Consider the following 25,352-nt stretch of genomic DNA (forward strand, 5'->3'; position numbering starts at 1 on the left):
CTCTATACTGTCCCAGCTTCTGTACTTCCTGCCCAATTGTAGCTGTGAGAAGATGGCATGGCCCAGATGGTGGGATTTTTGATAGACATTTCATACTTGAGGCAGAACCTGCTGTTGCTACTATTGACGGTGAGAGGGACATGCCTGTGATGTATTAGTCCACTGTCTGCAACTCCCTGTGTCCCTGCACGTGGCAATTGCCACAGCATTCTACGGTGCTACGGTCAGCACAGGGATAGAAGTCTGTTAGTGCTCAGTGAAAAGCTGAACATCTGTACGTGTTGATTGGTTTCCAGGTGCTGGCGAACGTGGTGTCCTGGGACATGCCACCTCTCGCTGACAGATACAAGAAAGCGTGCCAGAGCCTGGGATTGGGTAAGTGGAGACCTCAGCAGGATGGTTTTTTACTATTTACCCATCTTCAAACTGCAACATGTGAAACAACACTATAAATTGCAGTGGTCAGGGTTGACCAGGGCCGTTGCACCCTAGCTGTCGAAGTTGATATGCAAGCTAGAGCAGTACGATGTGGAGAGCAAGCAGTACATATATTATCTCCACTCTTAATTAATATATATGCTTGTAATTGTATAGCACTTTATTTTACGTATTGCTCTGTACTGCTGCTGTAAACAACATAGCTCAGTGATATTAAACCTGTTTCTGATTCGGACCTCCTCCGACCCCGCAGTTCTCTCTGATCACTGCATTGCCCCTCTGCAGGCCTGTCACTACTCCCCTCCCAGGTCAGAGCAGGAGTTTCAGCCTCAGTCATGAACTCCAATCCTCTCTGGTCCCACACTGTCATCAGAGGCCTCTTTATTAGTTTGCTCATTAATGCAAATATCTAATCAGCCAATCACTGGCAGCAACTCAATGCATAAGAACATGCAGACATGGTCAAAAGGGTCTGTTGTTGTCAGACCAAGTAACAGAATAGCAAAGAAATATGATCTAAGTGACTCTGAATGTGGAATGATTGTTGGTGCCAGACAGGGTCGTTTGAGTATCTCAAAAACTATTGATCTCCTGGGATTTTCACACACAGCAGTGTCTAGAGTTTCCAGACAATGGTGTGAGAAAGCAAAAACATCTCGTGCGCCATAGTTCTGTGGCCAAAAATACCTTGTTAATGAGAGAGGTTAGAGGAGAATGGCCGGCTGGTTCAAGCTGACAGGAAGGTGACAGTGACTCAGTGGTGTGCAGAAGAGCATCTCTGAACACACAGCACCTCGAACCTTGAAGGTGATGGGCTACAGTGGCAGAAGACACACTGGCTCCCACTCCTGTACATAATAAAGTGGCTACTGAACATATATTTTTGTATAAAATATTTCTTTCCACCTCAAGTCGCTCCCCTTATGATTCAGTTTAGACAAGCTTTTGTACAGAGAATTCCAGAGACTCGCCGAGAAGTTCCCTCACATGCCTGTTTTAAATAATTTCATCCTTTAATCTTATAATTCTGTTCCCTCATTTGAGACTTTCCCACAGGTGGGAACATCTCCACATCTCCCCTAACATCTACATCAATCCGATATAACTTAACATATTGTAGAACATAGAACAATGCTTGACCTTTTAAGTCGGGATGTTCTGAAATTTTAACATGCTTCATGATTAATTTTACACCTTCCTCCCACATAACCCTCCAGATTTTTTTATCATCCATGTGCCTATCTAAGAGTCTTAACTGTCCCTAATGTATCTGCCTCTAGCATCACCCCTGGCAGCGTGTCCCATGCACCCACCACTCTTTGTATTAAAAAAATAAGACATAGGAGTAGAATTAGGCCATTTGGCCCATCAAGTCTGCTCCACCATTCAATCATGGCTGATCCTTTTTCCCCTTCTCAGCCCCACTTCCCAGCCTTCTCCCTGTAACCCTTGATGCCATGTCCAGTCAAGAACCTGTCAATCTCTGCCTTAAATACACCCAAAGACCTGGCCTCCACAGCTGCATCTGGTAATACATTCCACACATTCACCACCCTCTGGCTAAAAATTTTTTCCATATTTCTGTTTTAAATAGTGCCCTCTTGTCTGCCCCACCATGGGGAAACATCCTTTCCACATCTGCTCTGTCTAGGCCTTTCAATATTCGAAGGTTTCACTGAAATCCTCCCCTCATCCTTCTAAATTCCAGTGAGTACAGACCCAGGTTTTTAAAAGCTTCCCAATCCTCTATCTTCCTGATAATTTTTGCTTTGTTGTATGCCCTCTCCTTTGCTTTTACATCAGCTTTGACTTCCCTTGTCAGCCATGGTTGCACTATTTTGCTATTTGAGCATTTCTTTGTTTTTGAAATACACCTATCCTGCAACCTCCTCATTTTTTCCCCAGAAACTCAAGCCATTGCTGCTCTGATGTCATTTCTGTCAGCATCTCCTTCCAGTTTACTTTGGCCATCACCTCTCTCATACCACTGTAATTTCCTTAACTCCACTGTATACTGCTATATCAGACTTTGCTTTCTCCCCATCAAATTTCAAGTTGAACTCAATCATACTGTTGTCTCTGCCTCCTAAGGGTTCTTTTACCTCAGGCTCCGTAATCATCTCCGGTTTATTACATAACACCCAATCCAGTATAGCTGACCCTCCCCCCTTAGTTGGCTCCACAGCAAACTGCTCTAAAAACCTATCTAATAGGAACAAACTCACTATCTTGAGATCCTTTTTCAACCTAATTTTCCCAATTGACCTGCATGTTAACGTCTCCCATGACTGTCGTTGCCCTTTTGACTCGCCTTTTCTATTTCCTGTTGTAATCTGACATCCCCCATACCTTCCTCCAAAACACCTTAAAATCTTAAAATTATGTCCCTTCACATTAGGCATTTCCTTCCTGGGGAAAAATGCCTCTGGCTGTCCACTCGGTCTGTGCCTCTTATCCTCTCTCATCCTCCTTTGCTGTCAAAGAGAAGAGCTCAAGCTCACTCAGCGTATGCTCTCTAATCCAGGCAGTGTCGTGGTAAATCTCCTCTGCACTCTCTCTGAAGGTTCACACGCTTCCCATAATGAGGCAACCGGAACCGAACACTATACTCCAAGTGTGGTCTAATCTAGACTTCTTTTTTTATAAAACTGCAGCATTACCTTGCAGCTCTGACTAATAGAAAAACAGAGGGCTATGGGTAAGCCTAGGTAGTTCTAAGGTAAAGACATGTTCGGCACAGTTTTATGGGCCAAAGGGCCTTTATTGTGCTGTAGGTTTTCTATGTTTCTAATGAAGGCCAACACACCTCTTAACATCCTTATCAACCTGGTAATTGCTCAGTGTGTCCTTAATGGTCACTATATGTACATATAATTGCTCAGTGTGTCCCTAATGGTCACTATATGTATATATAATTGCTCAGTGTGTCCCTAATGGTCACTATATGTATATATAATTGCTTAGTGTGTCCCTAATGGTCACTATATGTATATATAATTGCTTAGTGTGTCCCTAATGGTCACTATATGTTTGACCCTGGAAACAACTCTGGTGTATTATTTCAACAGGGGCCATCTGATTGGTCAACTGTTTGATGGAATATTTCTTATGTATGGGTATCAAACGAGTACACAGCAGCACCAACTTCTTTTTGTTTCTCTTCTTTCTGCTATCAACCTCTGCTCCTGTTGTCTATTTTTAATTCCCGGGATGAGGGGACTGTCATATGTTGAAAGATTGGAGCGATTGGGCTTGTATACACTGGAATTAGAAGGATGAGAGGGGATCTGATCGAAACATATAAGATTATTAAGGGATGGACATGCTAGAGGCAGTAAACATGTTCCCGATGTTGGGAGAGTCCAGAACCAGAGGCCACGGTTTAAGAATAAGGAGTAGGCCATTTAGAATGGAGTTGAGGAAAAACTTGTTCACTCAGTGTTCTGGATCTCTGCCACAGAAGGCAGTGGAGGCCAATTCTCTGGATGCTTTCAAGAAAGAGTTAGATAGAGCTCTTAAAGATAGCGGAGTCAAGGGATATGGGGAGAGGACAGGAACGGGGTACTGATTGTGTATGATCAGCCATGATCACAGTGAGTGGTGGTGCTGGCTAGAAGGGCTGAATGGCCTCCTGCACCTATTGTTGTTGACCTTGCTGTCTCCCTGCAGGTGAGGACGGCCTGGTGCTGCAGGCGTGCGAGACGCAGGGGAACAGCAGCTCTTTCCGTCTATGTGGCCTGTCGCTGGGCCCCAAGCGCCTGACGCCCGTCTTGCGCGCCCTCCGGCAACACACTGCCACCCGCCATCTCCGGCTCTCCGGCAACCGTCTCACCGACTCCGCTGCGGAGGAGCTGCTGGGCAGCCTGGTCACCATGCCCAACCTCACCCTGCTTGACGTCTCCTCCAATCAGATCACAGCCCTGGGGCTGAGGAAGCTCAGCGAGGGAGCTCAGCGCCCTGGTGAACCAGTCTTCCAGGTGAGGGGCTACTGGGTCCTCACCGCCACCACATCGTCCCGGGAAGGACACTGATCCTCGGGGGTAGGAGGGGAGATGGGACCCAGGGGAGGACACTGATCCTCGGGGGTAGGAGGGGAGATGGGACCCAGGGGAGGACACTGATCCTCGGGGGTAGGAGGGGAGATGGGACCCAGGGGAGGACACTGATCCTCGGGGGTAGGAGGGGAGATGGGACCCAGGGGAGGACACTGATCCTCGGGGGTAGGAGGGGAGATGGGACCCAGGGGAGGACACTGATCCTCGGGGGTAGGAGGGGAGATGGGACCCGGGGAGGACACTGATCCTCGGGGGTAGGAGGGGAGATGGGACCCAGGGGAGGACACTGATCCTCGGGGGTAGGAGGGGAGATGGGACCCAGGGGAGGACACTGATCCTCGGGGGTAGGAGGGGGGGGAATGGGACCCAGGGGAGGACACTGATCCTCGGGAGTAGGAGGGGCGATAGGACCCAGGGGAGGACACTGAACCTCGGGGGTAGGAGGGGAGATGGGACCCAGGGGAGGACACTGATCCTCGGGAGTAGGAGGGGAGATGGGACCCAGGGGAGGACACTGATCCTCGGGGGTAGGAGGGCAGATGGGACCCAGGGGAGGACACTGAACCTCGGGGGTAGGAGGGGAGATGGGACCCAGGGGAGGACACTGATCCTCGGGTGTAGGAGGGGAGATGGGACCCAGGGGAGGACACTGATCCTCGGGTGTAGGAGGGGAGATGGGACCCAGGGGAGGACATTGAACCTCGGGGGTAGGAGGGGAGATGGGACCCAGGGGAGGACATTGAACCTCGGGGGTGGGGGGGGGAGATGGGACCCAGGGGAGGACATTGAACCTCGGGGGTAGGAGGGGAGATGGGACCCAGGGGAGGACATTGAACCTCGGGTGTGGGGGGGGAGATGGGACCCAGGGGAGGACATTGAACCTCGGGGGTAGGAGGGGAGATGGGACCCAGGGGAGGACACTGATCCTCGGGGGTAGGAGGGGAGATGGGACCCAGGGGAGGACACTGATCCTCGGGGGTAGGAGGGGAGATGGGACCCAGGGAGGACACTGAAACTCGGGGGTAGGAGGGGGGAGGGGAGATGGGACCCAGGGGAGGTCACAGATCCTCTGGGGTAGGAGGGGAGATGGGACCCAGGGGAGGACACTGATCCTCGGGGGTAGGAGGGCCGATGGGACCCAGGGGCGGACACTGAATCTCGGGGTTAGGAGGGGAGATGGGACCCAGGGGAGGACATTGAACCTCGGGGGTAGGAGGGGAGATGAGACCCCGGGGAGGACACTGAAACTCGGGGGTAGGAGGGGGGAGGGGAGATGGGACCCAGGGGAGGACACGGAACCTCAGGGGCAGGAGGGGAGATGGGACCCAGGGGAGGACACTGATCCTCGGGGGTAGGAGGGGAGATGGGACTCAGGGGAGGACCTTGAACCTCGGGGGTAGGAGGGGAGATGGGACCCAGGGGAGGACACTGATCCTCGGGGGTAGGAGGGGAGATGGGACCCAGGGGAGGACACTGATCCTCGGGGGCAGGAGGGGAGATGGGACCCAGGGGAGGACACTGATCCTCGGGGGTGGGAGGGGAGATGGGACCCAGGGGAGGACACTGATCCTCGGGGGTAGGAGGGGAGATGGGACCCAGGGGAGGACATTGAACCTCGGGGGTAGGAGGGGAGATGGGACCCGGGGGAGGACACTGATCCTCGGGGGTAGGAGGGGAGATGGGACCCAGGGGAGGACACTGACCCTCGGGGGTAGGAGGGGAGATGGGACCCAGGGGAGGACACGGAACCTTGGGGGTAGGAGGGGAGATGGGACCCGGGGGAGGACACTGATCCTCGGGGGTAGGAGGGGAGATGGGACCCAGGGGAGGACACTGATCCTCGGGGGCAGGAGGGGAGATGGGACCCAGGGGAGGACACTGATCCTCGGGGGTAGGAGGGGAGATGGGACCCAGGGGAGGACACTGATCCTCGGGGGTGGGAGGGGAGATGGGACCCAGGGGAGGACACTGATCCTCGGGGGTGGGAGGGGAGATGAGACCCAGGCAAGCACACTGAGCCCCAGAGGTAGGAAGGGTGATGGGACTCATTGTCTTGGCTCCTCTGGCAGGGAGGATAACGGGCCCAAAACTGCTCTCCATATTCCAAGTGCGATCTGACCAATGCCTTCTAAAGCCTCAGCATTACATCCTTGCTTTTGTATTCTCGTCATTTTAAAATGACTTGCCACTGACTTGACTTACAATCCTGCATGAGAATTCCCATATCCCTTCGTACCTTTGGGTTTTGAATTTTCAGATGCTTGCACCTCCAAGTTCACCAGTCTGCCAGCTCGGTCTCCACACTGGAGCTTCTGTAGACCCCCAGAACGAGGAGGTGTGTGGTGCTCCACGCAAGTGGTCTTGGCTCCTCTGGTGGGGAGTCCATCTCCCACTGATCCAGAGCACTTCCTCCGTTTGACCCTGGCAGAGGATGTGGCTGTGAAGTCCCAGTGAGAGCCTCGATCCCCTGTAGGTCAGCAGTCAGTGATCGTTGGCATCGGCCGAGAGGACAACCTTCATCTCCGGCTCACACAGAACCAAACCTGTCAGCTGCTTCTGGCAAAGAGAGTACTGTTGCCCCAACATCAGGCACTCCGCAGCAGTTTACAACAGACAGACATGGGTAACAAACTGTGGTCCGAGTCTGACGCACGCAGTCCTGGGGAGGTAGTCATGATCCACCCTGTCAGACGCTTTCTCCTGATCGAGGGGGAGGCAGCTGACAGGCCAGCCTCATGGGGCAGATGGTTCAGATCATGGACGAGATGGATATTATCCTGAATGGACTGGCCTGGGATCGTGTAGTCTGGTTTGGGTGGATCATTTGGGACAGCACGGAACCCAGGCAACTGGCAAAGATCTTATATTTGGTGCACAGGAGAGACACTGGGTGCCAGTTCCTCAGTGGTGAAGATCCCTCTTCTTCAGCAGCAGGACCATAACCACTCCGTGTCCAGAGAGGTGCATCCCACCTCTCACCAAGCTTTCACCCAGGACCTGGCATGGTCAGCATGCAGCATGTCCCAAAGGCCCAGTAGAATTCTACAGTCAACCCGTCCAACCCCGGGGACCTCGCTCCCCGCAGCTGGTTGAGGCCACTGGTCAATTCCTCCAGTGATAGGGGAGAGTCCAGCCACTGGACAGCCTCAGTTCCTCCAGCAATGCTCCCTACGCCTCCTCACTTAAAGGCTTCAGCGAGAGCAGAGTTACATAAATGAGCAACTTCTTTCACAAACCTCACTAGATCCATGAAGAGGACCTATCCTCTACCAGGAGCTCCACAAATTGCCAGCACAGAGCCCTCTGCTTTTCCAGAGAGTTAAAGGAAGGTAAAGTACAGTCCAGATCTTGTAACAGCTGGATCCTTGACTTCACAAAAGCACCTAGAGCTGCAGGTCCCTCGGCATTTCCTTTTCCTCTAGTATTTCTGCTGAAGGAGCAGATCCTTCGTGGTTGGTGTCAGCCAAGATTCCAGATCAAGTAGCTCTTTCGTGAGCAACTTGATATATGACATCCACTTCTTGATCAACCCTTGTGCATATTCTTTGCCAAAGAGTCTGGTGTAAGCATTGCCCAGATCCCACCAAAGCCTCAAGGAGGGGAAACCCCTCTGCTTTCTCCTTTTGGATTCCCAGAGCAGATAGAACATGGCCTGGATTTGGCCGTCCTCCAGCAACTGGTTGTTGAAATGCAGTACGCGGACAGCGCCCACATGGACAGTGGGTTAAGCTCCGTCCACACCAAGCAGTGGTCTGAGAATGGTACTGACTGCATGGAGGCTGCTCACAGACAGGAGACGTGTCCTGGAAAAGGCCTGTTGAGTTGTGAACCTCTTCCTCCCCTTGGAGAAAGCACAGGAATCGGAATGGAGGCTCCACCAGATGTCAACCCAATCAAAAGATCCAACCAGCTCCCTCAACAGCTGCACTGATGCTCGACTGCTCTGAGGACCGGAGCAATCTCCCTGAGGGTCCAGTTGAAATCATCCCCAAGGACACCACAGCTCTCCAATAAAACAAGCGCGCCTGCATCGGGCGGGGCTCGGCGCGTGCACTCTAACGAAGTGTAACGGTAGACCATCCATGTGCTTCGTGAGATGGAGTAGGCGGCCCGGCCAGAGCTCGTTGACTTTCAGTGTCTCCAACGGTAAGTTTGGGATCAACAATGTCACCACTCCATTTGAATTGGAGCTGAGGTGCATCATGTAAACCTTTCCTCGTCAATCCAGGAGCCAGGTGGGTTAGTTTCCTGGAATGCTATGGGTTTCCGGCAGGAAGCCCACCTGGAATAGACATTCCCCAAGGACCAACAGATGCTGGAACTTGTGGAAAGACTCCCTGCCGCCATTGGTATTAATACTCGTTACTGTGACCTTCATGATTGTGCTACGTCTTCTTGCCAATGTCTGGCTGTGGGAGCTGACCTCCTTACCCTGTGCCCATGCATCCCTGACTCCCTGAAATGGCATTGCTCCCTCCCAACTTCCAATTCCCTCTCCTTTTTAAGGATGGTGTGGACATCCCAGACAGGTCTGCCCATCAGACAGCGGCTAGTCAGGCATAAGGCTGTCTGCACTGAGAGTCTGCTCAGAGCTCCTGAATCTCCTCCGTGGTAACAGTCTGAGTCTCGCTGCCAGGGACCGCCATTTCCGCTTCTGGAGTCCTCCTCGACCCCGTCACTGCATCTCAGGTCATCTCATCCTCACAGTCCCATTCCCGTGTGCACAGCCTCGTCGAGTGGTCCCACCATCGGCATGGCCCCAGCTTCAGGACCAGTGCTACAGCGAGGCCCCACTCCCCCAGGCTCATCAACAACACCCACAGACTGCTCCTGGTGTGTGGCCAGGCTGGCCCCCTGTACCATGCCAGTTTGGGCATCTCATCACCCCCTTGAACTCTGAAAGATGGGCCCAAGCCACTTTGGTTTCACCCACCTCCGCACACAATCCTCTTGGTCACCCACCCACGGGTAGGCCACTCGGAATAAATAAATCTGCTTTTGGTGAGAGCTCACACACCACTGTCTGCTCACAGCGTCCCTCCCTGAGCACCATACCTCCCTCGGTTTAACCCTTCGTCAGTACTGACACTGCCTGGGGTCTGGCCATGATCCAGAGAATTGTAGTGCTGATACTGGAAGGTCTCTCTGTGTTCCAGAATCTGCAGGAGTTGGACCTGAGCCTCAACCCCCTGGGTGAAGGCAGCTCCCAGCCGCTGGCTTCACTGATCGCCGCCTGCCCCGTCCTCAGCACACTCAGACTCCAGGGCTGCGGTCTCACCACCCGCTTCCTGCAGCACCATCGACTGCAGCTGGCGGAGGCCCTAAAGGGTAAGGACCACATTGTGTCTGTGTTTGTTAAACAGAGGCATTGTCTTGGTACATCACTGGCTATAATGTTAAACTGTCGATGACACCAGATCATTGCTGCAGCCATTTGGTAAAACGTAAACTGGAAGAGAAGCGCCTCACACTGCTGTGATGCCCCCGTCTCATTGCTACCATCAGGGAGGAGGTACAGGAGCCTGAAGTTGCAGACTCAACATTTCAGGAACAGCTTCTTCCTCTCCTTTGCCATCAGATTTCTGAAAGGGCAATGAACACTACCTCACTATTTTTTGCACTACTTATGTAATTTAGTTATATATACAGTGGTGCTAGAAAGCTTGTTGAACCCTGTAGAATTTTCTTTCTGCATAAATACAATCTAAAATGTGATCAGATCTTCACATAAGTCTTAAACCTAGATAAAGAGAACCGAATTAAATAAATAACTAAAAAATAATGATACTTGTTCAATTATTTATTGAGAAAAATGATCAAATATTACATGTACTTGTTGGAAAAAGCATGTGAGCTTTGTTTTCAGTAACTGGTGTGACCCCCTTGTATAGCAATAACTTCAACCAAATGCTTCTGGTAACTGTTGATCATTCCTCCATAAAAATCTGTTTCAGTTCATCAATATTTCTGGGATACCTTGCATGAACAGCCCTCTTCAGGTCATGCCAAAGTATCTCAGTTGGGTTAAGGTCTGGACTTCGACTTGGTATTCCAAAACACTGTTTTCCTTTTTAAGCCGTTCTGTTGTTGATTTACTCTTGTGTTTTGGATTATTGTCTTGTTGCATCATCCAATTCTATTGAGCTTTAGGTGACGGACTGCTACCCTGGCATTCTCCTGTAAAATGTCTTGATTCAATTTTGAAGTCATTGTTCCCTCAACGATTGTAATCTGTCCAGGCCCTGGGGCAGCAAAGCAGCACCAAAGCATGATGCTCCTTCCTTCAGCACACAATGCTGGTGGAACGCAGCAGGCCAGGCAGCATCTACAGGAAGAAGTACAGTTGACGTTTCGGGCCAAGACCCTTCGTCAAGACTCTTTAGTAAGATGTAGGAGCAGAGTTAGGTCATTCAGTCCGCTCCATCATTCAATTTTTTTTTTCTCTCACCCTTAACTCCACACCCTGGACAATCAAGAACCTATCAACTTCTGCTTGAATACACCCAATGACGTGGGTCTCGGCCCGAAACGTCAACTGTCTGTTTTCTTCCACCAATGTTGCCTGACATGCTGAAATCTTTTTGATACGTCATCTCCCAGTGGCCACACATTTTAATTCCACGTCCCATTCCCATTCTGATATGTCTATCCATGGCCGCCTCTACTGTCAAGATGAAGCCACATTCAGGTTGGAGGAACAACACCTTATATACCATCTGGGTAGCCTCCAACCTGATGGCATGAACATTGACTTCTCTAACTTCTGTTAATGCCCCTCCTCCCCTTCTTACCCCATCCCTGACATATTTAGTTTTCTTCCCCCCTCCTTTTTTTTCTCTCTTTCTGCCCATCACCCTGCCTGTTCTCCCTCTGGTGCTTCCCCTCCCCCCCCCCCCACTTTCTTTCTCCCTAGGCCTCCCGTCCCATGATCCTTTCCCTTCTCCAGCTCTGTATCCCTTTTGCCAATCACCTTTCGGGCTCCCAGCTTCACCCCACCCCCTCTGGTCTTCTCCTATCATTTTGCATTTCCCCCTCCCCCTCCTACTTTCAAATCTCTTACTATCTTTCCTTTCAGTTAGTCCTGACGAAGTGTCTCGGCCCGAAACATCGTCATCGCTTCTCCCTATAGATGCTGCCTGGCCTGCTGTGTTCCACCAGCATTTTGTGTGTGTTGCTTGAATTTCCAGCATCTGCAGATTTCCTCATGTATGCTGAACTCTTCCTGCACTCTGGAGCCATAGAACACAATAATACAAACAGGCCTTTCTGCCCATCTAGTCCATGCCAAGATGTTAATCTGCCTAGTCCTGTCGACCTGCACTGGGACCATAATCCTCTGTGCCTCTCCCATCCGTGTAGCTATACAAATTTCTCAAGTGTTGAACTCAACCCTGCACTGGCAGCTCATTGCCCTCTGAGTGAAGGAAGTACTCCTTTGTGTTCCCCTTGCACATTTCACCTTTCACCTTTAACCCATGACCTCTGGTTGTAGTCTCACCCAACCTGAAAAAACTGGGGGGAAAACCTGCTTGCTTTTATACTACTTCTACCACTCATAATTTTGTGTATTTCTATCAAATCGCTCAATCTTTTATGCCCTAGAGAATAAAGTCCTAACCTATTCAACTTTTCCCATAACACAGGTCCTCAAGTCCTGGCAACATGCTTGTAAATGTTCTCTGCACTCTTCCAATCTTCTTGATATCTTTCCTGTAGATAGGTGATCAGAACTTTACATTATGCTCCAACCAGGAGCTCAACAATGTCTTGTACAATTTAACATAACAGCCCAACATCTGTACTCAAATATATTGATTTACGAAGGCAGATGATCTAAAAGCTCTCTTTATGACCTGTGATGTCACGTTCCAGGGATTATAACCATATAACAATCACAGCACGGAAACAGGCCATCTCGGCCCTCCTAGTCCGTGCCGAACTCTTAATCTCACCTAGTCCCACCTACCCGCACTCAGCCCATAACCCTCCACTCCTTTCCTGTCCATATACCTATCCAATTTTACCTTAAATGACGCAACTGAACTGGCCTCTACTACTTCTACAGGAAGCTCATTCCACACAGCTATCACTCTCTGAGTAAAGAAATACCCCCTCGTGTTTCCCTTAAACTTCTGCCCCCTAACTCTCAAATCATGTCCTCTCGTTTGAATCTCCCCTACTCTCAATGGAAACAGCCTATTCATGTCAACTCTATCTATCCCTCTCAAAATTTTAAATACCTCGATCAAATTCCCCCTCAACCTTCTACGCTCCAATGAATAGAGACCTAACTTGTTCAACCTTTCTCTGTAACTTAATTGCTGAAACCCAGGTAACATCCTAGTAAATCGTCTCTGCACTCTCTCTAATTTATTGATATCTTTCCTATAATTCGGTGACCAGAACTGCACACAATATTCCAAATTTGGCCTTACCAATGCCTTGTACAACTTTAGCATTACATCCCAACTTCTGTACTCAATGCTTTGATTTATAAAGGCCAGCATTCCAAAAGCCCTCTTCACCACCCTATCTACATGAGACTCCACTTTCAGGAAACTATGCACAGTTATTCCTAGATCTCTCTGTTCCTCTGCATTCCTCAATGCCCTACCATTTACTCTGTATGTTCTATTTGGATTATTCCTGCCAAAATGTAGAACCTCACACTTCTCAGCATTAAACTCCATCTGCCAACGTTCAGCCCATTCTTCTAACCGGCATAAATCTCCCTGCAAGCTTTGAAAATCCACCTCATTATCCACAACACCTCCTACCTTAGTATCATCGACATACTTACTAATCCAATTTACCACCCCATCATCCAGATCATTTATGTATATTACAAACAACATTGGGCCCAAAACAGATCCCTGAGGCACCCCGCTAGTCACCGGCCTCCATCCCAATAAACAATTATCCACCACTACTCTCTGGCATCTCCCATCTAGCCACTGTTGAATCCATTTTATTACTCCAGCATTAATACCTAACGACTGGACCTTCTTAACTAACCTTCCATATGGAACTTTGTCAAAGGCTTTGCTGAAGTCCATATAGACTACATCCACTGCCTTACCCTCGTCAACATTCCTCGTAACTTCTTCAAAAAATTCAATAAGGTTTGTCAAACATGACCTTCCACGCACAAATCCATGCTGGCTACTTCTAATCAGATCCCGTCTATCCAGATAATTATAAATACTATCTCTAAGAATACTTTCCATTAATTTACCCACCACTGATGTCAAACTGACAGGTCTATAATTGCTAGGCTTCCTTCTAGAACCCTTCTTAAACAATGGAACCACATGACCAATACGCCAATCCTCCGGCACAATCCCCGTTTCTAATGACATCTTAAAGATCTCCGTCAGAACTCCTGCTATTTCTACACAAACTTCCCTCAAGGTCCTGGGGAATATGCTGTCAGGACCCGGAGATTTATCCACTTTTAAATTTCTTAAAAGCGCCAGTACTTCCACCTCTTTAATTGTCATAGGTTCCATGACTTCCTTACTTGTTTCCTACTCCTTACACAATTCAATATCCTTCTCCTTAGTGAATACCGAAGAGAAGAAATCATTTAAAATCTCTCCCATCTCCCTCGGCTCCACACATAGCTGACCACTCTGATTCTCTAAGGGGCCAATTTTATCCCTCACTATCCTCTTGCTTTTAATATAACTGTAGAAACCTTTCGGATTTACTTTCACCTTATTTGCCAAACCAACCTCGTATCTTCTTTTAGTTTTTCTAATCTCTTTCTTAAGATTCCTTTTACATTCTTTATATTCCTCGAGCAATTCCTTAACTCCATGCTGCCTATATCTATTGTAGACATCCCTCTTTTTCTGAACCAAATTTCTAATATCCCTTGAAAACCATGGCTCTCTCAAATTTTTAACCTTTCCTTTCAACCTAACAGGAACATAAAGATTCTGTACCCTCATAATTTCACCCTTAAATGACCTCCATTTCTCTATTACATCCTTCCCATAAAACAACTTGATCCAATCCACTCTCTAAATCCCTTCGCATCTCCTCAAAGTTAGCCTTTCTACAATCAAAAATCTCAACTCTAGGTCCTGCCCTGTCCTTCTCCATAATTATATTGAAGTTAATGCTATTGTGATCACTGGACCCGAAGTGCTCCCCAACACATACATCTGTCAGCTGACCTATCGCATTCCCTAACAGGAGATCCAACACTGCCCCTTCTCTAGTTGGTACTTCTATGTATTGTTGCAAAAAACTATCCTGCACACATTTCACAAACTCTAAACCATCCAGCCCTTTTACAGAATGAGCTTCCCAGTCTACGTGTGGAAAATTAAAATCTCCCACAATCACCACTTTGTGTTTACTACAAATATCTGCTATCTCCTTACACATTTGCTCTTCCAACTCACGCTCCCCATTAGGTGGCCTATAATACACTCCTATCAGTGTTACTACACCTTTCCCATTCCTCAACTCCACCCAAATAGTCTCCCTAGAGGAGCTCTCTAATCTATCCTTCCAAAGCACCGCCATAATATTTTCTCGGACAAGCAATGCAACGCCTCCTCCTCTGGCCCCTCCTACTCTATCACACCTGAAGCAACTAAATCCAGGAATATTTAGTTGCCAATCACACCCTTCCTGCAACCATATTTCACTAATAGCTACAACATCATAATTCCAGGTATCAATCCACGCTTTAAGCTCATCCACCTTTCTTACAATGCTCCTAGCATTAAAATAGATACATTTAAGATACTCTCCACCTCCTCTCTTTTCATCCCTAACAATGCATTCAAATTTATTATCCTTTTCTTTCTTCTCCCCTACATCTTCGGGCTGAGCGCATCCCTTCTCCATCACCTGCCTTTCCTCCCTCACACACTGTCTATTTACTTGCTCTACTGGTGAATTAACCTCCTCTCCCATAGTTTCCTCAAATTGATTCCCCCCCCCCCCCCATCTTACTAGTTTAAAGTCTGCCCTGTAGCCCTAGCAAACCTCCCCGCTAGGATATTGGTCCCCCCAGGATTCAAGTGTAACCCGTCCTTCTTGAACAGGTCACGCCTGCCCCAGAAGAGGTCCCAATGATCCAGAAACTTGAATCCCTGCCCCCTGCTCCAATCCCACAGTCACGCATTCATCCTCCACCTAATTCCATTCCTACTCTCACTGTCTCGTGGCACAGGCAGTAATCCCGAGATTACTACCTTTGCGGTCCTTCTTCTTAACTGCCTTCCTAACTCCCTATACTCTAGTTTCAGGACCTCTTCCCCTTTCCTACCTATGTCATTGGTACCTACATGTACCACGACCTCTGGCTCCTCACCCTCCCACTTCAGGATATCTTGGACGCAATCAAAAACGTCCTGAACCCTGCCACCAGGGAGGCAAATTACCATCTGGGACTCCCGATCACCTCCACAGAACCGCCTGTCTGAACCCCTGACTATCGAGTCCCCTATTACTATGGTCCTCTTTCTTCTATCCCTACTCTTCTGAGCTACAGGGCCGTCCTCCGTGCTCGAGACCCAGCCACTGTCACTTCCACCAGGTAGGCTGTCCCCGCCAACGATACTCAAACATGAGTCAAGGGGTATAGCCACTGGGGTACTCTCTAGTACCTGCCTCTTCCCCTTCCTGACCGTGACCCACCTATCTGCCTCCTGTGGCCCCGGAGTGACCACCTGCCTATAACTCCTCTCTATCACCTCCTCACTCTCCCTGACCAGGCGAAGGTTATCGAGCTGCAGCTCCAGTTCCCTAACTCAGTCCCTCAGGAGCTGCAGTTCGGTGCACCTGGTGCAGATGTGGACATCCAGGAGGCTCGGAGACTCCAGGACCTCCCACATCTGACACCGAGAACAACAAGCTGCCCTCACATTCATACTTCCCGAATAACTGAATATAACCAGAACCAAAGGATAAGCCTACTGTGCCCTCTTCCTCCTAAGCCCCCTGAGCCTGAGCCCAAGCCCTACACTCTGCTCCCGGCGCACTCCGCTGCCCGCAAACGAAGCTGCCCGCTTCTTAAGGCAGCGTTCTTTTTATATTTTCCCTCTTTCCCAGGCCTCCTTCATACGCCTGCGCAGTCCCGCCTCTCAGAACACCGATCTGAGACGCAATTGGAAAATTTGAAAATGGCCGCCGCCGCACTTCCTCTCAAAGCCTCGCTGTCCTCTTCCAAAAGAGAACTACCTCACTCAGTCTCTCCTTTTTATATCTTCCCTCCTTCCCAGGCCTCCTTCACGCGCCTGCACAGTCCCGCCTCTCAGAACTCCGATCTGAGACGCAATTGGACAATTTGAAAATGGCCACCGCCGCACTTCCTCTCAAAGCCTCGCTGTTCACTTCCAAAAGATCTGTACTCCCACATCTCTCTAATCTACCACAGTCCTCAGTGCCTTAATGCTCATTTAAGTCCTAGTATAGTTTGTCCTCCCAAAGTGCAACACCTCACATTTGTCTACCTCAGGAACGGAAGTGACTGAAATTGTCCGTCTGGGTCTTTTGAGTGACACCGTCTCCTGTTACCCACAGGTGCCCTGCATCTGAAAACGCTGTGCCTGTCTCACAACCCTCTGGGTGCAGTGGGCATAGAGCTGGTTCTGCAGAGCCTGCCTCACCACAGCCTCACCCACCTGGAGCTGGCGGCGGTGGGCGGAGCCTGCGGGGACACGCTGCGCGTCGAGCACTTGGTCAGGTACCTGTCGCAGGTGAGTGCAGAGTAGTTGTCAGGAGCACTGCCCTCACACGCAGACCAAGGTGACCAAGTAGCAGATATATCTTCACCTTCTCTTTCCCTTCCCCCAGGATGGATGCTCTCTGACCCACCTGAACCTCTCCGCTAATCGTCTGACGGATGATTCTCTTCGGGACCTTTCCAGGTAACCTTTCCATTCAGATCTGGGGTTCTGAGTTGTTGGGAGGGGTTGTGCAGGCTAGTTCAAGTTCAATTATCATTCAACCATGCACATGTGTAAATTAATTTAGAGATGCAGTGTGAACAGGTCCTTGCAGTCCTTTGAGCTGAGCCACCCAGCAACCAACGACAACCCCCACTTTAAACCTAGCCTAATCAAGGGACAATTTACATCAAATTAACCTACTAACCAGTAAGTCTTTGGACTGTGGGAGGAAACCAGAGCACCCGGAGAAAACCCATGTGAAGGAACATACAGACTTGCCTTCAGGGGACGCCAGGATTGAACTCCGATCCCCGATGCCGAAGCTGTAACAGCATCGTGCTAACTGCTACGCTACCGGGGTGCCCAGCTGATAAAGCTAAACAAAACTGCATTCCTCCAGAGCCAAGATGCAAAGCACAATACTGTCACACACTGCACATGTAGTTACGATAGCACAGTTACAAAATAATATTAGACCCACTCCCCGAGTGTCATGGCCTGAAGATTGATGGCGCATGGGATGTTGCCCTGAAGACATGTTTCTGCAAGAATATGCACACAGTAGTTTCTGATCTCACACTGGGTCAGCCACAGGCAATCCAGCTTGTCTAACGGGATGTGAACACTGGAGAGCAGCAACAGTAGAGCCAGCCTGCATGGGTTCCAATGCACTCGCTGCACCTTTACTCTCTTCCACACCACCTGCAGTGCCTTCTCTCTGTAACCTGGTTGTTACAGGTGACGCCGTGACATCAGGGCGTGTCTACTCAACAACCAAAGTGATTTCAGCCCAGTGAGCCTGCACTGTCCAATTATACCCATCTAACCAATTTCCCACATCTTTGGGAAGAAACCAGAGCACGCAGTGACGGGACAAACGTACAGGCAGCAGCCATATTGAACCAGGGTCGGTGGAGCTGTAATAGCGTTATGCTAACTGCTACACTATCGTGCCACCCCAGTTAGATTAGATTTGTCGCGTACCCATCGAAACATGAAAGGAATGAGCTGTTTGTGTTAACAACCCACATGACATAACAGTGTGCTAGGGGCCCAGTGTAAAGCTCAGCATCTTTTACACTGTCCAAGGACAAAGGCTAGGACATTATTCCTTGTAGCGTCGGAGACGGAAGGGAGACCTTTCTCATTAGAGTGTAGGATGAAAGGATGTCAGTGTCGCCACACACTGAAGCACCACCATAACATGTCCACAATGTTCAGTAGAACAACGGGCAGCCAGCAGAAAGTTCAAAATGAATTTATTACCAAAGTGGATATACGCCACCATATACAACCCTGAGTAAACGCAAGAAACAATCGAATCAATGAAAGTCAACACCCAATGTGCAAATACAAAAAAAAGAGAAAGAAGAAATAATTATAAATAAGCCGGGGATGTAGAGAGAGGGGGAAATGGTTAAAGGCACCACAGTAGTCTATTACAGTTTGGGGCGTTCAGTTCCAGTGTTGTCTGTAAAGAGCTTGTGTGTTCTCTCTGTGAATGTGTGGGTTTTCACCAGGTCCACTACACTACTGTGGTGCCCTTGACTATTTCCCCTTCTCTCCACCCCACCCCCCAGCTTCCCATTCTGACTTCTGACTCTGACCCCTTCCTTTCCAGTCCTAATGAAGGGTCTCGGTATCGATTGTTTATTCCCCTGCATCGATGCTGCCTGACCTGCTGAGTCCCGGCAGTGTTTTGTGTATGTTAAAGGGATAACTGTTTGCCCTGCAGGTGTCTGCTGCTGTGCCGCTCGCTGCTGTCACTCGACCTGTCTGCCAACGCAGGGCTGACCAGTGGAGGGGTGGAAATGCTGCTGGGGGCCATGCGTGAGCGGAACTGTGCAATGCACTTCCTCAGTGTGGCAGGTACGCTGGAGCCCGAGCCCCATGTACAGGAGCTGACAGGACACGGGGGCTTGCTGGTACAGAGGGTTGTTCACCCCCACCTCTCCTCCCTCTGTTCCTCCCCACCCTCCAAAACCTTCATCCCCACCTCTCCTCCCTCTGTTCCTCCCCCAACCCTTCACCCCCACCTCTCCTCCCTCTGTTCCTCCCCAACCCTTCACCCCCACCTCTCCTCCCTCTGTTCCTCCCCCCAACCCTTCACCCCCACCTCTCCTCCCTCTGTTCCTCCCCCAACCCTTCACCCCCACCTCTCCTCCCTCTGTTCCTCCCCCCATCCCTTCACCCCCACCTCTCCTCCCTCTGATCCTCCCCCCAACCCTTCACCCCCACCTCTCCTCCCTCTGTTCCTCCCCCCAACCCTTCACCCCCACCTCTCCTCCCTCTGTTCCTCCCCCCAACCCTTCACCCCCACCTCTCCTCCCTCTGTTCCTCCCCCCAACCCTTCACCCCGACCTCCTCCCTCTGTTCCTCCCCCCAACCCTTCACCCCCACCTCTCCTCCCTCTGTTCCTCCCCCCAACCCTTCACCCCCACCTCTCCTCCCTCTGTTCCTCCCCCCAACCCTTCACCCCCACCTCTCCTCCCTCTGTTCCTCCCCCCAACCCTTCACCCCGACCTCCTCCCTCTGTTCCTCCCCCCAACCCTTCACCCCCACCTCTCCTCCCTCTGTTCCTCCCCCCAACCCTTCACCCCCACCTCTCCTCCCTCTGTTCCTCCCCCCAACCCTTCACCCCCACCTCTCCTCCCTCTGTTCCTCCCCCCAACCCTTCACCCCCACCTCTCCTCCCTCTGTTCCTCACCCCAATCCACCCCCACCTCTCCTCCCTCTGTTCCTCCCCCCAACCCTTCACCCCCACCTCTCCTCCCTCTGTTCCTCCCCCCAACCCTTCACCCCCACCTCTCCTCCCTCTGTTCCTCCCCCCAACCCTTCACCCCCACCTCTCCTCCCTCTGTTCCTCCCCAACCCTTCACCCCCATCTCTCCTCCCTCTGTTCCTCCCCCCCAACCCTTCACCCCCACCTCTCCTCCCTCTGTTCCTCCCCCCAACCCTTCACCCCCACCTCTCCTCCCTCTGTTCCTCCCCCCAACCCTTCACCCCCACCTCTCCTCCCTCTGTTCCTCACCCAACCCTTCACCCCCACCTCTCCTCCCTCTGTTCCTCCCCCCAACCCTTCACCCCCACCTCTCCTCCCTCTGTTCCTCCCCCCAACCCTTCACCCCCACCTCTCCTCCCTCTGTTCCTCCCCCAACCCTTCACCCCCACCTCTCCTCCCTCTGTTCCTCCCCCAACCCTTCACCCCCACCTCTCCTCCCTCTGTTCCTCCCCCCAACCCTTCACCCCCACCTCTCCTCCCTCTGTTCCTCCCCCCAACCCTTCACCCCCACCTCTCCTCCCTCTGTTCCTCCCCCCAACCCTTCACCCCCACCTCTCCTCCCTCTGTTCCTCACCCCAATCCACCCCCACCTCTCCTCCCTCTGTTCCTCCCCCCAACCCTTCACCCCCACCTCTCCTCCCTCTGTTCCTCCCCCCAACCCTTCACCCCCACCTCTCCTCCCTCTGTTCCTCCCCCCAACCCTTCACCCCCACCTCTCCTCCCTCTGTTCCTCCCCAACCCTTCACCCCCATCTCTTCTCCCTCTGTTCCTCCCCCCCAACCCTTCACCCCCACCTCTCCTCCCTCTGTTCCTCCCCCCAACCCTTCACCCCCACCTCTCCTCCCTCTGTTCCTCCCCCCAACCCTTCACCCCCACCTCTCCTCCCTCTGTTCCTCACCCAACCCTTCACCCCCACCTCTCCTCCCTCTGTTCCTCCCCCCAACCCTTCACCCCCACCTCTCCTCCCTCTGTTCCTCCCCCCAACCCTTCACCCCCACCTCTCCTCCCTCTGTTCCTCCCCCAACCCTTCACCCCCACCTCTCCTCCCTCTGTTCCTCCCCCAACCCTTCACCCCCACCTCTCCTCCCTCTGTTCCTCCCCCCAACCCTTCACCCCCACCTCTCCTCCCTCTGTTCCTCCCCCCAACCCTTCACCCCCACCTCTCCTCCCTCTGTTCCTCCCCCCAACCCTTCACCCCCACCTCTCCTCCCTCTGTTCCTCACCCCAATCCACCCCCACCCCTCCTCCCTCTGTTCCTCACCCCAACCCTTCACCCCCACCTCTCCTCCCTCTGTTCCTCCCCAACCCTTCACCCCCACCTCTCCTCCCTCTGTTCCTCCCCCCAACCCTTCACCCCCACCTCTCCTCTGTTCCTCCCCCCAACCCTTCACCCCCACCTCTCCTCCCTCTGTTCCTCCCCCCAACCCTTCACCCCCACCTCTCCTCCCTCAGTTCCTCACCCCAATCCACCCCCACCTCTCCTCCCTCTGTTCCTCCCCCCAACCCTTCACCCCCACCTCTCCTCCCTCTGTTCCTCCCCCCAACCCTTCACCCCCACCTCTCCTCCCTCTGTTCCTCCCCCCAACCCTTCACCCCCACCTCTCCTCCCTCTGTTCCTCCCCCCAACCCTTCACCCCCACCTCTCCTCCCTCTGTTCCTCCCCCCAACCCTTCACCCCCACCTCTCCTCCCTCTGTTCCTCCCCCCAACCCTTCACCCCCACCTCTCCTCCCTCTGTTCCTCCCCCCAACCCTTCACCCCCACCTCTCCTCCCTCTGTTCCTCACCCCAACCCTTCACCCCCACCTTTCCTCCCTCTGTTCCTCCCCCCAACCCTTCACCCCCACCTCTCCTCCCTCTGTTCCTCCCCCCAACCCTTCACCCCCACCTCTCCTCCCTCTGTTCCTCACCCCAATCCACCCCCACCTCTCCTCCCTCTGTTCCTCCCCCCAACCCTTCACCCCCACCTCTCCTCCCTCTGTTCCTCACCCCAATCCACCCCCACCTCTCCTCCCTCTGTTCCTCCCCCCAACCCTTCACCCCCACCTCTCCTCCCTCTGTTCCTCCCCCCAACCCTTCACCCTCACCTCCTCCCTCTGTTCCTCACCCCAACCCTTCACCCCCACCTCTCCTCCCTCTGTTCCTCCCGCCAACACTTCACCCCCACCTCTCCTCCCTCTGTTCCTCCCCCCAACCATTCACCCCCACCTCTCCTCCCTCTGTTCCTCCCCCCAACCCTTCACCCCCATCTCTCCTCCCTCTGTTCCTCCCCCCAACCCTTCACCCCGACCTCTCCTCCCTCTGTTCCTCCCCCCAACCCTTCACCCCCACCTCTCCTCCCTCTGTTCCTCCCCCCAACCCTTCACCCCCACCTCTCCTCCCTCTGTTCCTCCCCCCAACCCTTCACCCCCACCTCTCCTCCCTCTGTTCCTCCCCCCAACCCTTCACCCCCACCTCTCCTCCCTCTGTTCCTCCCCCCAACCCTTCACCCCCACCTCTCCTCCCTCTGTTCCTCCCCCCAACCCTTCACCCCCACCTCTCCTCCCTCTGTTCCTCCCCCCAACCCTTCACCCCGACCTCTCCTCCCTCTGTTCCTCCCCCCAACCCTTCACCCCCACCTCTCCTCCCTCTGTTCCTCCCCCCAACCCTTCACCCCCACCTCTCCTCCCTCTGTTCCTCCCCCCAACCCTTCACCCCCACCTCTCCTCCCTCTGTTCCTCCCCCCAACCCTTCACCCCCATCTCTCCTCCCTCTGTTCCTCCCCCCAACCCTTCACCCCGACCTCTCCTCCCTCTGTTCCTCCCCCCAACCCTTCACCCCCACCTCTCCTCCCTCTGTTCCTCCCCCCAACCCTTCACCCCCACCTCTCCTCCCTCTGTTCCTCCCCCCAACCCTTCACCCCCACCTCTCCTCCCTCTGTTCCTCCCCCCAACCCTTCACCCCCACCTCTCCTCCCTCTGTTCCTCCCCCCAACCCTTCACCCCCACCTCTCCTCCCTCTGTTCCTCCCCCCAACCCTTCACCCCCACCTCTCCTCCCTCTGTTCCTCCCCCCAACCCTTCACCCCCACCTCTCCTCCCTCTGTTCCTCACCCCAATCCACCCCCACCTCTCCTCCCTCTGTTCCTCCCCCCCCCCCCCCAACCCTTCATGCTTGTTCCCTCCAGCCCACTCAGCCGTGGTTTGGGGCTTCTGGGGTGATACAGTGGGTGATTCTTAGAACATAAACAGGCAATATTGTGCCTAACCAATTCAATCAGTAATTGCAACTCTTGCTTCAGCCAGCTGCGTAATATAGGGGGTGATGTCCCCGGCCCAGCCAAGCTTCAGAAATCTCGTTTGGGTGGAGGCTGCACAGTGTGTCCCCTGTTACAAATCAGTACCCCAAAATAACAGACAATACACAATATGCGATTAAACCATTAAGCTTTGTAATTTTTACTTTGACTATATGGTTAATAAAGAAATTAGGGAAAAAAGGCCTAATTTTATTCAACAGTTTGCACAATGTTGGAGCTCACTGTTAAGTCGATCGTCCACTATCGACCTGCTCCAATCGTCACTGCCCTTCGGACCTTCACTCAAAGGTCCACCCCGTCCGGCGGTCTACCAACTCTCTCCATTCATGTCTTCTCTCCTTATCTCGCCCCGGCAAAATACCGCAAAAATCTCTCTTCCAGTCTCACAAGAAAGAACAGCAGCATTCCAAACCCCGTTATCTCCAGTCATAACCCAAGCATTGCTGCTACAGAGAAACCATTACATTATCAGTGAAACCCTACAGCATGTTCATAATCAAATGGGCATCTAAACTAATCTCTTCTGCCTGCACCATGTTGCTATCCTTCCATTTTCCTCACATTCATGTGTCTATCTAAACATCTCTTAAAGTCTCTAATGTACCCACCTCTACCTCCACCCCAGGCAGCACATTCCAGCACCCACCAATCTCTGTCCCGTCAGGTCCTCTGGTACTAGACGTTTCAAACCTGAGAGAAAGATGCTGACCGTCAGCCCATCCACAATGACCCAGTGAACTCTGCTATGAGAATTATGCCAGGAGCTGGGGTGGGGGAGTGGGTTGAGGTGATCAGGGTCAGGCGAAAGACGAGCTGAGGTGGCCGGGCTCAGAGGTAAAGGGATGAGGGGAAGCTCGGGTCGAAGTGAAGATGGAAGATTGGGTGGGGTCAGGGGGAAGGTGTTTGTCGTTCCTGGAGTATACCCTCTAACCGTGCCTCTCTCCCTCCCCTTCCAGGTGCCCCCGTGCATAGCTCCCCGCTCGCCGAGGGAATTGCTCCCAAGCTGGGCGAACTGCGTCTCTGTAGCACCCGGCTCAGTAAGTGTGACAAGGAGGGACTGACGGACTCCTGGCGAAGTTCCCTGGGAGGGCAGCTTCAGATTCTCTGCCGTTTGCACAAGTGTCTGCTGAAAGCAGTGCCCAGCAGCCAGCATTAACCCGCCTGCCCGCTCCCGTCCACCGGCCCCGTAGCCCTTCCATCCATGTATGTATAATGACAACCTTTTTAATCACAGCTGCCTTTGTACATTGTGTATTAAACCAGACATCTTGACTGATCTGAGTCTGATCTTCACTCTCTGGTTCCTGCCCCTGCCCCTCTCCCTCCTACATAACACAGCCACTGGGTTCTGGAGCATCAGAATCTGCTCCAGGAACAGCTGTTGAGCATTGTATGGGGAAGGAGTTGTTAATGGTTTGGGTCAAGGCTGCATGGGTTTCCTCTGGGTGTTCCTATTTCCTCCCAGGTTCTGACGGTGTATAAGGGTTAGGGTTCGATTGTGGGCTCCGGCGGAAGCTGCCCCAGCACGTCCTCAAACTGGTGATCGTTGGTGCAAAAGGTGCATTTCACAGACACTAGAGATTCTGCAGTTGCCGGAAATGCAAAGCAACACACACGAAATGCTGAAGGAATTCAACTGGTCAGGTAGCATCTTTAGAAGTGAGTAAACAGTCGATATTTCAGGCTGGGACCCTTCATCGAGACATACATGCGACAAATAAAGCTAATCTTTTTTAAGTGTCTGTGAAGTGGTCAGCCACAATGTGTTTGGTTCCCCCCCCCCCCCCCACAATATAGAGGAGACCCCACTGTGATCACTGACAGACCAGAGGGAGTACAGGTGAGTACAGCAAGGACTGTCTGAGTCCCTG

At 52.1% G+C, this 25,352-nt stretch overlaps 1 protein-coding gene across 3 annotated transcripts in view; it reads left to right on the top strand.

The window, feature by feature from the left end:
• The window catches only part of tonsl (tonsoku-like, DNA repair protein), a 125,000-nt gene extending 100,197 nt beyond the window's left edge, over window positions 1-24,803 (top strand). The window contains exons 20-26 of one of the 3 annotated variants that reach the window (XM_059971558.1): window positions 297-375; window positions 4,108-4,415; window positions 9,650-9,821; window positions 17,037-17,212; window positions 17,310-17,383; window positions 19,140-19,273; window positions 24,438-24,803. In XM_059971558.1, the coding sequence (XP_059827541.1) occupies window positions 297-375; window positions 4,108-4,415; window positions 9,650-9,821; window positions 17,037-17,212; window positions 17,310-17,383; window positions 19,140-19,273; window positions 24,438-24,637 (1,143 nt within the window). In that variant the 3' untranslated portion in view covers window positions 24,638-24,803. The remainder of the gene's footprint in view (window positions 1-296; window positions 376-4,107; window positions 4,416-9,649; window positions 9,822-17,036; window positions 17,213-17,309; window positions 17,384-19,139; window positions 19,274-24,437) is intronic. The other 2 variants (XM_059971557.1, XM_059971559.1) reach the window with 2 other exon arrangements.
• Window positions 24,804-25,352: the final 549 nt, after the last annotated feature.

This window comes from Hypanus sabinus, chromosome 6, assembly GCF_030144855.1.
Source record: "Hypanus sabinus isolate sHypSab1 chromosome 6, sHypSab1.hap1, whole genome shotgun sequence".
NCBI classification, from domain to species: Eukaryota; Metazoa; Chordata; class Chondrichthyes; order Myliobatiformes; family Dasyatidae; genus Hypanus; species Hypanus sabinus.